The 14,419-nt window shown below is 29.3% G+C and overlaps 2 protein-coding genes across 5 annotated transcripts in view; one reads left to right on the plus strand and one right to left on the minus strand.

The window, feature by feature from the left end:
• Positions 1-4,694, plus strand: part of LOC130443567 (alpha-tocopherol transfer protein-like) — a 31,786-nt gene extending 27,092 nt beyond the window's left edge. For all 3 annotated transcript variants that reach the window (XM_056778306.1, XM_056778304.1, XM_056778305.1), the window contains exons 2-7: positions 435-576; positions 1,370-1,529; positions 2,293-2,545; positions 3,196-3,306; positions 4,303-4,405; positions 4,501-4,694. In XM_056778306.1, the coding sequence (XP_056634284.1) occupies positions 435-576; positions 1,370-1,529; positions 2,293-2,545; positions 3,196-3,306; positions 4,303-4,405; positions 4,501-4,640 (909 nt within the window). In that variant the 3' untranslated portion in view covers positions 4,641-4,694. The remainder of the gene's footprint in view (positions 1-434; positions 577-1,369; positions 1,530-2,292; positions 2,546-3,195; positions 3,307-4,302; positions 4,406-4,500) is intronic.
• Positions 4,695-5,715: 1,021 nt separating this feature from the next.
• LOC130443575 (alpha-tocopherol transfer protein-like) lies at positions 5,716-14,315 on the minus strand. 2 transcript variants are annotated; one of them, XM_056778314.1, is made up of 6 exons: positions 13,864-14,297; positions 9,626-9,785; positions 8,924-9,170; positions 7,700-7,810; positions 7,017-7,119; positions 5,716-5,880 (listed from the first exon to the last, which is right to left on the minus strand). In XM_056778314.1, exons 1-6 carry the CDS (start codon positions 14,006-14,008, stop codon positions 5,807-5,809), a joined length of 840 nt encoding a protein of 279 aa, XP_056634292.1. In that variant the 5' UTR covers positions 14,009-14,297; the 3' UTR covers positions 5,716-5,806. The 2 variants fall into 2 exon arrangements, with proteins under 2 accessions (XP_056634292.1, XP_056634293.1); XM_056778315.1 differs by lacking the exon at positions 7,017-7,119 and having other exon boundaries at positions 5,721-5,880; positions 13,864-14,315.
• Between the last annotated feature and the right edge of the window lie 104 nt (positions 14,316-14,419).

The raw sequence follows: 14,419 nt of genomic DNA on the forward strand, positions 1-14,419 counted from the left end.
TTCAGGTCTATGCGAATTTTTCCCAAGTCTAACGTCTATTTTGACTGGACTATAATTTACCGGGGTATTTCGTTAGATTATACACGATCCTAATTCATCCCATCAACGGAAAATGGGCCTAAAATGTATCTGAACTAAAGTTTTTAGACAACAGTTTTGAATTTTACTAAATTGCGTTTTCTGAGAAACCCCGGTGAGAAATCACTGACCCCAACGAATACGTAGTCCTTGAAGTTTTAAATAAACTATTTCCGAATATTGAAAGTTTATTTCATTTGTTTCCATCCGCAATGATAAATTTTTTAATCAAAATATGATTTTTTATTTTATCGGAAATATCGGTTATTTCGATTAATAATCCCTTCCTGTTTATTTTCTATAAATAAGGACGAGGAAGTAGTTATTAGTTATTATAATACTAGAGACTTTTCTAGTTAAAAATGTCTTCGTACCTCGATATCGATCATCATTCAAAATTAGTTAAACATTTCGGAAAATCGGATGATCACGTTGTTGACGACATTAAAACTATCAAAGAATGGCTTCAAAAAGAAGAACATCTACCAGAAATGCCTTGTAAGTACTTTTATATCACAATAATTCAGTTATAATATATCAAAATCGAAAATAAATAGCGTTAAAACAATAAAAATAAAGAAAATATGAATTGAAATAGAACTAATTATATGGAGCAAAGATCATCATCAAGCTTTTCAATCCCATGTGGATTATGGCTATCACTTTTGGCGCTTTAAATCCTTTTTTTGAAATGGATTAGTCCTCGTTTTCTAATTTTTATTTTCTTTATAGTTTGTAGTTTGTTTTGGTTGCTTTTGTTACTATTTTCGGTTCCGACATTTTGATCTCCAGTTTCCTATATTGAGTGCTCTTATTTCCTCCTCTATTTCGTTTCTCCAAGTTTTTCTCTGCCTGTCTCTTCTCCTTGGCAACAAATGGAGCCAAAATGATGTCTATAACTCAAAAAATGGAGAAGGAATACGGCGTTTACTGATTGCGGATTCTAACTCAAAACGATTTTGGGAACGTCGCATTTATTCAGGTCTCTTTTTTCAAAATATAGTGAAAAATTGACGTTTCGATCTATTTCGGTCTTTATGGAACTATTTTTTTATCAAAATCAAAACAATGTATCAAAAACGTCTAAGAAATAGAAAACTGAAAAAAATTTAATCAAAGTGTCGTCCTTAATAAAAACTGTGTATGCAAAATCAACAGATTTATAAATGTTTGATCATCGGGGGGTAAACAACAGCTTCCTACTAAACTAAATCATACCCTCGTATATTTTTTGTATATGATTTTTCTTTTTCTCCATTAATTTCTGTTCAATTCTTGATTACAATTCCAGCCGATGCTATTATAAAAGGATTTTTGGTAATCAATAAGTTTAATATTGAAAAAACTAAAGATGCTTTGCATATTTACTACACGATAAGAGAATTGATGCCAGACATTCTCAAAGGTTCTCGTCCTCTCGATGAACATATCCAAGAATATACAAAAGTTCTGTAAGTATGACAATTATTAATGTCTATTTATCGAAGAAAAATAGTAAACTAAAACATATACGCGTGATTAGGGTCGAGAACGCCAAAACTAACACCAATAATTCTTGTCTTGAGGATTGTATGGATGAGTCCACTTGAAAGGTACTAAATTTCTCTATTTTCTTCACGAAATTTCTCAATTATTCTAGAGTATTCTCTACTTTTTCTAATAATAAACTGTTGTGCACAAATCTTTACATGGCGTTCCTGTATTCCAAGATTCTCCCGAAATAAATAACGTCATCAACAGTCTTGTCATTATTTTCCTTCATTTCATTTTTATAAATATTCACAATCTTAGGCGGATTAAATCTAATGCCAATAACTTCATTATCTGTCTCCGCGGCAGACATGTTTAAAACAAATATAAACAATCCGACTACAGTACAATAATATGATGCCGTCCCTGTACCACACATGATCTGCAGCGCTGCGTCTCGCCCGGGATGTTCACGTGCCGATCACACACTGATCATTGTTTTGGTTTACTATTTTTCTTCGATAAAAAGACTTTAGCAAAAAATTTAATAGTCTTTTGGAATATTTAACCTTCCATCTTCTCTTTCCCAAATTGTTTTTGTGATCATATGAAACGTGTAACCGGAAACTAGTATTTCCTAACGACTCACCGCAATCGGAATTTTATTTAAATGCAAATTATCTTTTTAATTACGTAGTCATCAGAAGAAAAATATTTTGAAAATGTTTCATATTATTTTTTCAGTCCATTTCTGCCTTTGCCGAAGCCCACGCCGAGAATGCAACGAGTTGTTATAGTAAAATTCCGCGATCTAGAAAATCCGGAAGATTTGGATCTTTTAAAAAACTTAGCATTGTACAGTCACATAAACGAAATTAAATTGAATGAAGATTTGTCATTGGGAGACGTGTATATCTTGGACTGCTTACATTTTAAACCAGAGTATCTGTCTAAAATTAATAAAGACGTTTTAAAAAAAATCAGTTTTGTTATAGAGGTACGTATCACAGTAACTGCACTATTTTATTTGTCAGAGGTACCGATCAACATGAGGATGAATCGAAATATTAGTTGGTTGTCAATTGTCAAATATTATGGTTGCGTTCAGAAATTTAATTTGTGATAAAACTTAAGGATCATCAATCTACATATAGTTGGTTGTCAAATGTCAAATATTATGGTTGCGTTTAGTAATTTAACTTGTGACAAAACATCAAGGAAAAACAAAACCTAACCTAACCTTCACTGGACTTCAACAAATAATTCAAGACCAAAATTAGTCAAAACGGTTCAGTCTTTCTCGAGTTTGAGAGAGATTAACGAACAGCTGACCTTTCGTAGCCTTAGCCAGTGTTGTTTTGGACTACAGATGACAGTTAATCTGGCACTATATATGTACACCTCTCAAGATTGAAATAATTAAAACTATATATTATCAAATTAATACTTGGAAGAACTAATTAAATTGTGATTGTTTAATCAATACCAATGATGAAGAAGACAATCGATGTCATTATTGAACATTGAAATGACAATACGAGACGAAAACCTTATAAAAGTTGTTTTTTGCATAATTACCTCGTTTTTATTGATTCAAATACCAAAATTTGAGATAAATTATTGATTTGTGTTTTATTTTCATTTTAGGAAGTATGGAATAAAACTGTTAAAGAATACCATTTGATTAATAATTCTGAGCACTCGATTGTGTTCGGTAATCTAATAAGGGAACATTTATACGAAGAAATTAAGGAAAACGTACGTAATTATCTCATTTAAATACGATTATCGAACTTTTTTCTTCTAGTGCTTTTTAAATGTATCTGTTTATATCGTTACACTGCAAAATCTGAGTACCAAAAATTTATTTCGTAAATAATGATTATTACACTGAAAAATTGCATAATGTGTTATAAAAAATTCCTTCAAATATGTTTTTACGTAGAAATGTATTTCAACTCATAAAATAAGATAATTAACTTAATATTTAGAAAAATTTATCAAACCTACGTTTGAACCAGGTACTTCTGTCATAATCACACAATGAATATGAACTAGTTAATCTTTTTTCAGACTTAAGTAAAAAAAATCTCGTTTCATTTAATTGAGTCACTTATCTAAAAATTTATGTATATTAGACTGCAGGGGCCATTTTGAAGAGCGCGTTTCAGATACATTAATGATTTGTGAATCAGAGCAGCTTTAAGGCTTCTTTTAAAAGAAACTATAAAAATACGCCTTTACACTGGGTCATATGAGACTTAAAAGTATTCATCGAGCCCTCAATATTGGTATAATAAATCAACTTGTCCTCTTGGGCAAACATAAATCCTTGCTTTTGATCCAAGCAACTCAGCTGCGTTTTTGGGAAGATTCAAGTCTCTTACCAAATAATTTAGCCCACACTGGAAAAACAATTTCGCACCGTCATCTTGAAATTCAAAACTTGACTTGACATCGGGTTTAGGTACAGTACCATCTTCATCAGAACTTTGAATCTCTTCCAAGGTAGTATGGGCCTTGGGTACTGTCATTTCAGTCCCATGAGGGATGAGACGAATAACTGATTGCATATCAGGGTATGAAATTGACTGGTCCCCTTTTGAATTATACTCTGTAGGAACACAGTGTTGCCAGATCTTTTCATTTTCCAGTAACTCTTGTACTCACCTAAGATTATGTTTATGAAATCTATTCAAAAACTCATTATGATAATTCAGAAATTTTTTGCTTCACTTTTATTGTTATTTTTAGATTTATGTTCATGATACACTAGAAGATTTGTATAAGTGCATTCCTAAAGAAATTCTTCCAAAAGATTATGGTGGCGAGGAAAAAACCTATGATGAACTACTTGGTGAGATTTCACTGTTTCGTATATACTTTTATTGCGCATTTAACCTCTGCATGATTTTTTGTATCTCAGATGGTTGAACAATGTTTCTTTTTTAGCTGATTGGAACAAAAAAGTTTCAGAATTCGAACATAGATTTCATAAGCTGGACAACCTCGAAGGGGCAAACAAATTACTGTCGCGCAAATACAAAGGCAAAAACATTTCCGATTATTTCAATGAAAAAATAAAAAATTAGATTGTTTCCTCAAATTGACTCCATTCTAATAAATAAATCTTCACCCGCATTAAAGGCTTGTGTGTTATTCAATTGAATATTTTATTTTTATATAAAGAAAAGTTCCACCATAAACAAAATTATTTTCTCAATTTAGCTCAGCAAATTGTGGAGTATGCAGCGAGTAAATGTATATTAAAGTAGTGGGGGGCAACCTTATTGGTTGCCTATCTAGCACCACAGAATTTTTTAGTACTAATACTGTGCCCATACATGGAACAATCGATTATAGTTGACATATAGGCCATTTTTAGTAACGTGAGTTATAGCGTCTATATTTTCGTGTTGAGCAAAGATTTTATTTGTATCTAGAGAATTTATTGTTTAAAGCTCTTTTTCGACCGAAATGAATAGCTTTTGCCATTATAATCATAATTTTAATGTCAATAATGCAATATTAAGCCACCAAGACAATATGACAGCTGGTTGTGACGTCATCTCATAATGACTTATTGAAAATGTACACTAGCCGTTAATCTTAAGACCATTATTTTATTTTCATTTAATTATTGAAGAAGCCTCAACTATAATTTTATTTGAGCTGTTTAAAAAACGAGCTTTCACGCTTGTGGTCTTTTCACGCTAATGGAACGAAAATTATGAAAGTTAAGTGGAACGTGTCCTGGCAATGTCAATTGGCTTCTAAAATGTCATCGTCAGTTATGAATAATATCGTCATTAATCAGACAAGTTCAATTTCAAATTATTATAAAAATCGAATAAATGCTAACTAATACTCTTCCTCAAACTACAAATAAAAACCTGAAGGCAAGAAATATCAAACATAAAACACTTATCAACAAGAAAACTAACTCCTCCATAAATGTAAGTGATAATAGGTTATTTACATATGTTAGGATAAAAGATATCCTTCAATAAAAGAAATTTAAACAACTTTTAGTATTTGAGTAACGAATTCAAGTAATTTAATTTAGAATTAGGGCATTAAACTAAATTAGGCAATATTTGGTTTTCTTGAGAATTATTTTTTTCTAAAGGTTTATAAACCCAATCTAGGAGTAAAATTTGTTTACTACAAAATAACAAAAACTTGGTTTGAATAAAAATTTTAATAATTATCAAATACAATAATCCATATATGTATCACATTATATGTATTTAACTTTCTAATTATCTTCAACGAATCTTTCCAACATATCAAACCTCTTTTGGTATTTGTTCACTTGTTTCTTCCACAATTCTAAAACCGAAAATGCAGCAATGGATTGGGAATCACTGTCAAGTATTTACAAGTAACAATACCCAAAAAAATAAAGAAAAACTACTTAAAAAATATATATAGTGAACTAAATAAAAATACAAGACCATGGTAGGGCTAACAATTACAGTAATAAACAAAAGAAAGTATTTAGAATATTCGAAAAAAAGATAAAATCAGAACCAGAAGGAAAAAGATACTAAAGATGAAATCAGAAATATGGAGTAACACCCCAGGTCTGAAACAATTACAGAGATTTTTTTCTTGTTCTACCATTTTGTCCCAAACAGCCTTTTCATTAAGCTAAGAAGAGTCACTGGTGTGCTCACTAGAAACTGTTCAATGAATTATGATGCTCTCTACAGCTCTTGTAGTTTTTGCAAAAAAACCAAACACCTCTATGAGTGAGAGACTATGGCACTCCTTAAATCCAGAAGAATTGAGCCATATAACCCCCAGACAGATAGCTCGCTATATAAAGTCATTGCTACCTAATCATCCAACTATCCAGGGTCACAATAGGTCAAAGAGTTGTAGATTCACGCCCTACCTCATCTAACCTAAAAGGAATGGCAAAAAATAGGAATATAATGGATTGGATTGAAAAAAGGGTAAACATGAAATTGAGAATGTATGGGAGTATTGTAAATGTTAAAAGGTATTATAAATGTCCAAAGTCTTTCTAGGGCCTGGTACACACAAAAAGTAGATGATTTAGAAACACTTCGAATATATAACTAAAAAGTAACAATGTTTGATTTTTTGCAAAAAAATTGAAACTGTTATTTTTTTTATTTTAACACGTTGGGCCCCGACCAAAATTGACAAACTTTTCTCTAGGCCAATTTTTTTTGTGATTTTACACTCCATACTGAGGGTGGGTCAAAGAAAAAATTTATTTGATAGAAGTTTGAGAAAATGATATTGGACCAAGTGTGTTTTGAGGACCCAGAACCCTCTAATCAAATTGTGAAAAACAATTAAATACCGTTGGGCCCTGGTGTAGGTGTGGAATAAAATATATCTGGTGCTCATAGCACAGCTCTGGGCTGAGGGGAGAGTTCAGTTGCGGGTCTATGAACCCCACAGGGGCTCAACGTGTTAAACATACAGCTTACCAATTAATTCAGCCATTGATTTTTCTTTACCACCATAATCACTGGGTAACAATTCCTGTGGAACATAATCAAATAAACTTTCAAAACTACCATGGACTTGAATCTGAAATTATAGATTTCTAATAAAATCTAGTTTCTGGAATTTTTGTGCTTGAGCTTTCATCTATTTAAATGAATAACTGGCTTTATTCATAGAAATTCCTAAATTGGTATCAAAATATTACCTTAAATATCCTTCCCTTGAATACAATGTGTAGTGTAGTAAGAATTTTTTTAATAAAGTTTTTAGTTTTCTTGAAATTATTTGTTTTAATGTAAACTTTTTTGAGACCTAGTATAGTCAAATGATGAATGAATTGTGTACTAGTGGGTTCGTATTTGCTTCTAGTGCCTTTTTACTTTATTTCTTATTAACAAATGTTGAATTTCCATGTGACCAAAGGTATTTTAATTTCCAAAAATCTTGGTAAAGTATATTGCATATTTTTTATTAATAAATGATGTCAAGTGTAATAAAAATCACTAGTTATTCGAAAACAAACCCTAAAGATCCTTTAGTAGATCTATAGATGAATAAAAGCCACATTAAATCATGGGAGTATACACATACTGTTTTGAGGGTCAACGGGAATCTAAATTTGGATTTTTATGATTATAACTGATTTTTTATTGAATAGGCTTACCCGATCCGATATTTTTTTCTTCATAAATTTCTTGCCTATATTTAATAATATATTTACATAGGAAGGAGCATTAACTATATGGATATTCTTTATTCTATTTTTGGCAACTTTCTGAAAATAAATTTTAAAAATATATTATAAGAAAATTGAAAAACGTTATCAAATCCAAAAATTATTCTTACTTTAAACAAATATTATTTATAATTATATACACAACCATAGAAAAGGTAAAATTATTGACGTTTCTATTGATGAACGTTGTTATAACTTTCGTTTGACGTAAAACAGTTTGACCAACACGTTAACAATGAAATTCCCTTTCCCTGGTGGTGCATTCCACTAAGCGTTCACGGTGCCAAAAATATTCTCGAGCGTACGTATAAAGCTTGAAATGTTTATTACCGTAAATAAAAGAAGAACCTAACCAAAAATGCACTTATTCTTAGTAAAAAATTATTTTTTCTATCAATTTTTGTTCCATATTTTATATAATATTGAAAATTTGATCATTTTGGAAAATCTCAGATGTTACTGATGGTTTTTCGTTTTGTCTTTATGATAATAAATATTCAAAAGTCCGTACGTTTGTCCATCTATAGGATTCACACACGGCAGATCAAATTTTCTTGTGCGTGCCACTTGGGTTACAATTATAACGCTTTGGATTAAGTGGAACGGGAAAAATCGTGGTAATGAACGTGAGTGCTTAGTGGAGTGCACCGTAGATATGAAACATTATAGTTTTTTTTTAATTTATTATGATTTTTTTGGTATATATTTAAATGAAAAGAACTAAAACTGAATGTGAATCTTTCAGAAGCAATATATCGTTAAACCTCTATGATTATACTTTCTCTATGGCATCAAAATTTATGTCAAATATACACGAGTCAGTTTTCGACAATTCTTCGTGACTCATGAAACAATAAGTGTCCGTGGAAATGCGTTAATTAATGGTGGCGCCACATTATAATCAGGGCAAATTTCTTTTAGGTTATATTTACAATATAGATTGTACAAGGTAAGTCGTAAGTCTACACCAGCGCCATTCTGGAAAGTTTTTATCGTATACAGCTGGACACTTTCTCCAATACTTCCCCTTCCCTCTACCCTCTATAGAAATGTGTTAAATGAAATGAAATCGAAGGAAATTTGGCAACATCTCTAACAATGAATTTGTAAACACGGTCGGAAAAATTTAGAAAGAACTGAAAAATAACTTACGTCCATTATAGTGACCGCTTTACTGATCACAAACGGTGAAAACTTGAAAATATGACTCCAAGTAAGCTCCTCATAATCGATTATTACAATCTCACTAACACATAAATCTTCGCATATTCGTACTTCGTACACATTCAGAAAATTTGCAAGATATTTTCGAACATCAAAATTTGAATTATAGGGAAATAATTTATTGATTGAAATCCTGCACAAATCATCGTTTAAATTCGGTAAGGGGCAATAAACCCTACAAATTTGAATATAAGACGACTAAAGGTAAGTTTAAAAGGGCGTGCGCCAACTCGTGATCGTGGTTGTCATGTAGATTAGACCACTCGTTACGGAAGATTGGGCAGCTCGGAATTTTAATTATGAAATGCAAAACTATAATAAAATATATATTTACAGTGTATTTTACCCACCCTTCTTTTTAAATTAACATAAAATCTACTACTAATGCCATTTTTAACTTGTCACAAAAACCCAAACCACGTCATCGCTTTGAAGAATGTAGAAGGTAGCGACGAATTTATTATTTTCATTGGACAAATTATGAATCCGTCATTAGTTGTATTATGTACTCGGATTACCTTTTCGTTTACCGGAAATATCACCGTCCCGAGTTGGCGCACACCCGTTAAAAATTTTCTTCATACAGATATACACGGTTTTTAAATGAGAGTTGTTTTGTTTTAAACTCACCCCATGTTCCAAGTTTCTTGCATTTCAGCTCGATTCGGGTTACAATTTTTATAAAAATCCGGAACTAACTTTCTTATCTTATAATATGTGATTATATTTGTTCTAGTTTTTTCTACATCATATTTGCAATTTGTTAAAAAAAATTCCAACATACTATCGGCTGTAAACGATAAAATATATGAATAAATTCCGATTTTTTGTCAGAAAGTACATACAAAACCAACAATTTTCAAAAAAAAAGCAATTGAATACTATAATTTAGACAAATTTTACAAATTATGAAAAAAATTTGAGGTTAGGTTGAGTTAGGTTAGGAAACCTATGACGCAGAAATCGAAATATGAATAGTTTTCACTAAAAACGTTATTATACTAAGTTTTTAAATTCCATTTATCTTTCTAACATCTATTTGAAGGTATATGTTTTCCATTTTGTTTATTTTTTCGCCCCATTTATGATACAAATGAGAACCACATTCAAAAACCAAAATTTCAACATCTTTTTTGGCAAATAAAAATCTAAAAACCATAAATTCCGATTTTTTGTCAGAAAGTACATACAAAACCAACAATTTTCAAAAAAAAAGCAATTGAATACTATAATTTAGACAAATTTTACAAATTATTAAAAAATTTTGAGGTTAGGTTGAATTAGGTTAGGAAATCTATGACGCAGAAATCGAAATTTGAATAATTTTCACTAAAAACGTTATTATACTAAGTTTTTAAATTCCATTTATCTTTCTAACATCTATTTGAAGGTATATGTTTTCCATTTTGTTTATTTTTTCGCCCCATTTAAGATACAAATGAGAACCACATTCAAAAACCAAAATTTCAACATCTTTTTTGGCAAATAAAAATCTAAGAACCATAAATTCCGATTTTTGTCAGAAAGTACATACAAAACCAACAATTTTCAAAAAAAAACAATTGAATACCATAATTTAGACAATTTCTACAAATTATTAAAAAAATTTGAGGTTAGGTTGAATTAGGTTAGGAAATCTATGACGCAGAAATCGAAATTTGAATAATTTTCACTAAAAACGTTATTATACTAAGTTTTTAAATTCCATTTATCTTTCTAACATCTATTTGAAGGTATATGTTTTCCATTTTGTTTATTTTTTCGCCCCATTTAAGATACAAATGAGAACCACATTCAAAAACCAAAATTTCAACATCTTTTTTGGCAAATAAAAATCTAAAAACCATAAATTCCGATTTTTTGTCAGAAAGTACATACAAAACCAACAATTTTCAAAAAAAAAAGCAATTGAATACTATAATTTAGACAAATTTTACAAATTATTAAAAAATTTTGAGGTTAGGTTGAATTAGGTTAGGAAATCTATGACGCAGAAATCGAAATTTGAATAATTTTCACTAAAAACGTTATTATACTAAGTTTTTAAATTCCATTTATCTTTCTAACATCTATTTGAAGGTATATGTTTTCCATTTTGTTTATTTTTTCGCCCCATTTAAGATACAAATGAGAACCACATTCAAAAACCAAAATTTCAACATCTTTTTTGGCAAATAAAAATCTAAAAACCATAAATTCCGATTTTTTGTCAGAAAGTACATACAAAACCAACAATGTTTACAAATTATGAAAAAAATTTGAGGTTAGGTTGAGTTAGGTTAGGAAACCTATGACGCAGAAATCGAAATATGAATAGTTTTCACTAAAAACGTTATTATACTAAGTTTTTAAATTCCATTTATCTTTCTAACATCTATTTGAAGGTATATGTTTTCCATTTTGTTTATTTTTTCGCCCCATTTAAGATACAAATGAGAACCACATTCAAAAACCAAAATTTCAACATCTTTTTTGGCAAATAAAAATCTAAAAACCATAAATTCCGATTTTTTGTCAGAAAGTACATACAAAACCAACAATTTTCAAAAAAAAAAGCAATTGAATACTATAATTTAGACAAATTTTACAAATTATTAAAAAATTTTGAGGTTAGGTTGAATTAGGTTAGGAAATCTATGACGCAGAAATCGAAATTTGAATAATTTTCACTAAAAACGTTATTATACTAAGTTTTTAAATTCCATTTATCTTTCTAACATCTATTTGAAGGTATATGTTTTCCATTTTGTTTATTTTTTCGCCCCATTTAAGATACAAATGAGAACCACATTCAAAAACCAAAATTTCAACATCTTTTTTGGCAAATAAAAATCTAAAAACCATAAATTCCGATTTTTTGTCAGAAAGTACATACAAAACCAACAATGTTTACAAATTATGAAAAAAATTTGAGGTTAGGTTGAGTTAGGTTAGGAAACCTATGACGCAGAAATCGAAATATGAATAGTTTTCACTAAAAACGTTATTATACTAAGTTTTTAAATTCCATTTATCTTTCTAACATCTATTTGAAGGTATATGTTTTCCATTTTGTTTATTTTTTCGCCCCATTTAAGATACAAATGAGAACCACATTCAAAAACCAAAATTTCAACATCTTTTTTGGCAAATAAAAATCTAAGAACCATAAATTCCGATTTTTGTCAGAAAGTACATACAAAACCAACAATTTTCAAAAAAAAAAACAATTGAATACCATAATTTAGACAATTTTTACAAATTATTAAAAAAATTTGAGGTTAGGTTGAATTAGGTTAGGAAATCTATGACGCAGAAATCGAAATTTGAATAATTTTCACTAAAAACGTTATTATACTAAGTTTTTAAATTCCATTTATCTTTCTAACATCTATTTGAAGGTATATGTTTTCCATTTTGTTTATTTTTTCGCCCCATTTAAGATACAAATGAGAACCACATTCAAAAACCAAAATTTCAACATCTTTTTTGGCAAATAAAAATCTAAAAACCATAAATTCCGATTTTTTGTCAGAAAGTACATACAAAACCAACAATTTTCAAAAAAAAGCAATTGAATACTATAATTTAGACAAATTTTACAAATTATTAAAAAATTTTGAGGTTAGGTTGAGTTAGGTTAGGATTTCCATTCTTCATGTTCTCTTTGTACCGTTGCGTCAATTTCACAATAATTTTAGTATGCCAAAATGTGTTTCTCGTGTAATCGAAATAAAATAAGATTTCTATAGGTGAAGAATGTATATTAAAGACCAATCGTCACAAAAATAGATACCAGTTTAATAACACAATTCACAACTTTGTAAAATTCATTAAGCAAAAAAATATAAATGAATAAACTGGTTTCAATAACCTGACTACTGTACTCGTTGGATGTCAAAACTATTAAGAACCTATCCGTGTATATGATCTCTTAAATATTAATCTTGTTGAACAAAAGCTATAAATAATTATATTTATGATCGATAAAGTCACATAAATATAAAATAAAAGTAATTAATTTGATACGTTAATGGAACTTCAAGTGTCTAAGGGACCCTTGGAATCGCTTAACTATGACGTTGGTTCCCATTTGAAGCAGTCAGTGTACAATAAATCTTAACTAATACAATATTAATTGTTGGTTAGGTAGGTAGATTTATGATTTAAAATATTTGTTATAAACCCAGAGTGCAGAAATTGTGGTTTTCAAACTTAGGTCTCATTTTCATCTTAGATGAGCCGAAAAAATAAACGAAATGAAAAAAAAGTTATGGAAAATATTAATTTTTCGATTTTTTATTATATACAAACAAAACTAGAGTAGACTCTACTTCCAAACATTCACCCTATTTTTCGTAATTAATTTTCCCAAAATATAAACAAACCAAATTACCTCAGAAGCATATTTTCAAACAAATCTATAACCTATACATTTTTTGCTCACATTCTCTTAAAAAATGTCTGCTACCTACTTTTATTGCCCCATTATAAACACTTCTATTATCTGTATTAATTTTCCAGCCAATTTTATTTGCTTCTTAATTTTTCTCATTCAATCATATAATTTCTTCATTTTAAAATATGAAAAAAAAATTCCTTCTCACTAATTTTTTCTATTCTCTCCGTTAATTTTATGTAATTTCATATTTTAACAAAAATTAACCAAGCATCAACTTCGTCGCATTTTACTAATAAAATTTAATCCGGCTCTGGTAATACTGTGACACTTTTTTTATATAGTGTTTATTGCACATAAACTAATTATAATATTGCAATGTATCAATGTCAATTATCTTTAACACTTAAAAAGTACATATATTTTAATTAGATGTATACTTTATATCTCAACTTGTACACGAGTTTTTATACAATTTTTTTTCACTTACTTGGCATCTCGGGTAAATCTTGTGTTTTAATCCATTGTTTGAGTTCTTCCAAAATTTCTAATACTTCAGATTCTGTTTTATTCCAATATTTTCTTACTTTGTTTCTATCAGTTTTTAAAAATGGCTCTATTTCCGTTGTTTCCATTTTGATATATTTAGTAGCAAAAATTATTTGTTTGTCTGATTTGTTATCTCGGTATTTTATTACTTCGTAATGTCGTTCTGGATCAAAACATACTCTGATAATATGCAACAATATTATTTTTATCAACAAAACAATTTAATAGATTTTTATCTGTTTGCAAATTTAAGATTATGACGTATGGTCTATCAATATCATACACGTTTACATTGTATTTGTTTCTACAAGTTTTTATTGTTAGATCAGCTTTCTTTTTTATACGACGTAGATAACGTTACTTACTATTCTCATTACCTGTATAATATGTAGACAATGTATGTACATATATAGTGCATGACATTTATTAACATACAAGGCTGTTCAATAACATGTAACAACAAGAAATCACGTGAAATTTAAAAATAGTATTTTTTA

The sequence above is a fragment of the Diorhabda sublineata genome, chromosome 4 (genome assembly GCF_026230105.1).
Source record: "Diorhabda sublineata isolate icDioSubl1.1 chromosome 4, icDioSubl1.1, whole genome shotgun sequence".
NCBI classification, from domain to species: domain Eukaryota; kingdom Metazoa; phylum Arthropoda; class Insecta; order Coleoptera; family Chrysomelidae; genus Diorhabda; species Diorhabda sublineata.

Excerpts from the sequence above, each read along its gene's own strand:
- LOC130443575 (XM_056778314.1), bottom strand. The coding sequence starts at position 14,008 with ATGGAAACAACGGAAATAGAGCCATTTTTAAAAACTGATAGAAACAAA. Across the intron at positions 9,786-13,863 it reads AGATTTACCCGAGATGCCAA|CCGATAGTATGTTGGAATTT; the intron begins GTAAGTGAAAAA and ends TATCGTTTACAG. Across the intron at positions 7,811-8,923 it reads AAGCGGTCACTATAATGGAC|AAAGTTGCCAAAAATAGAAT; the intron begins GTAAGTTATTTT and ends ATTTATTTTCAG.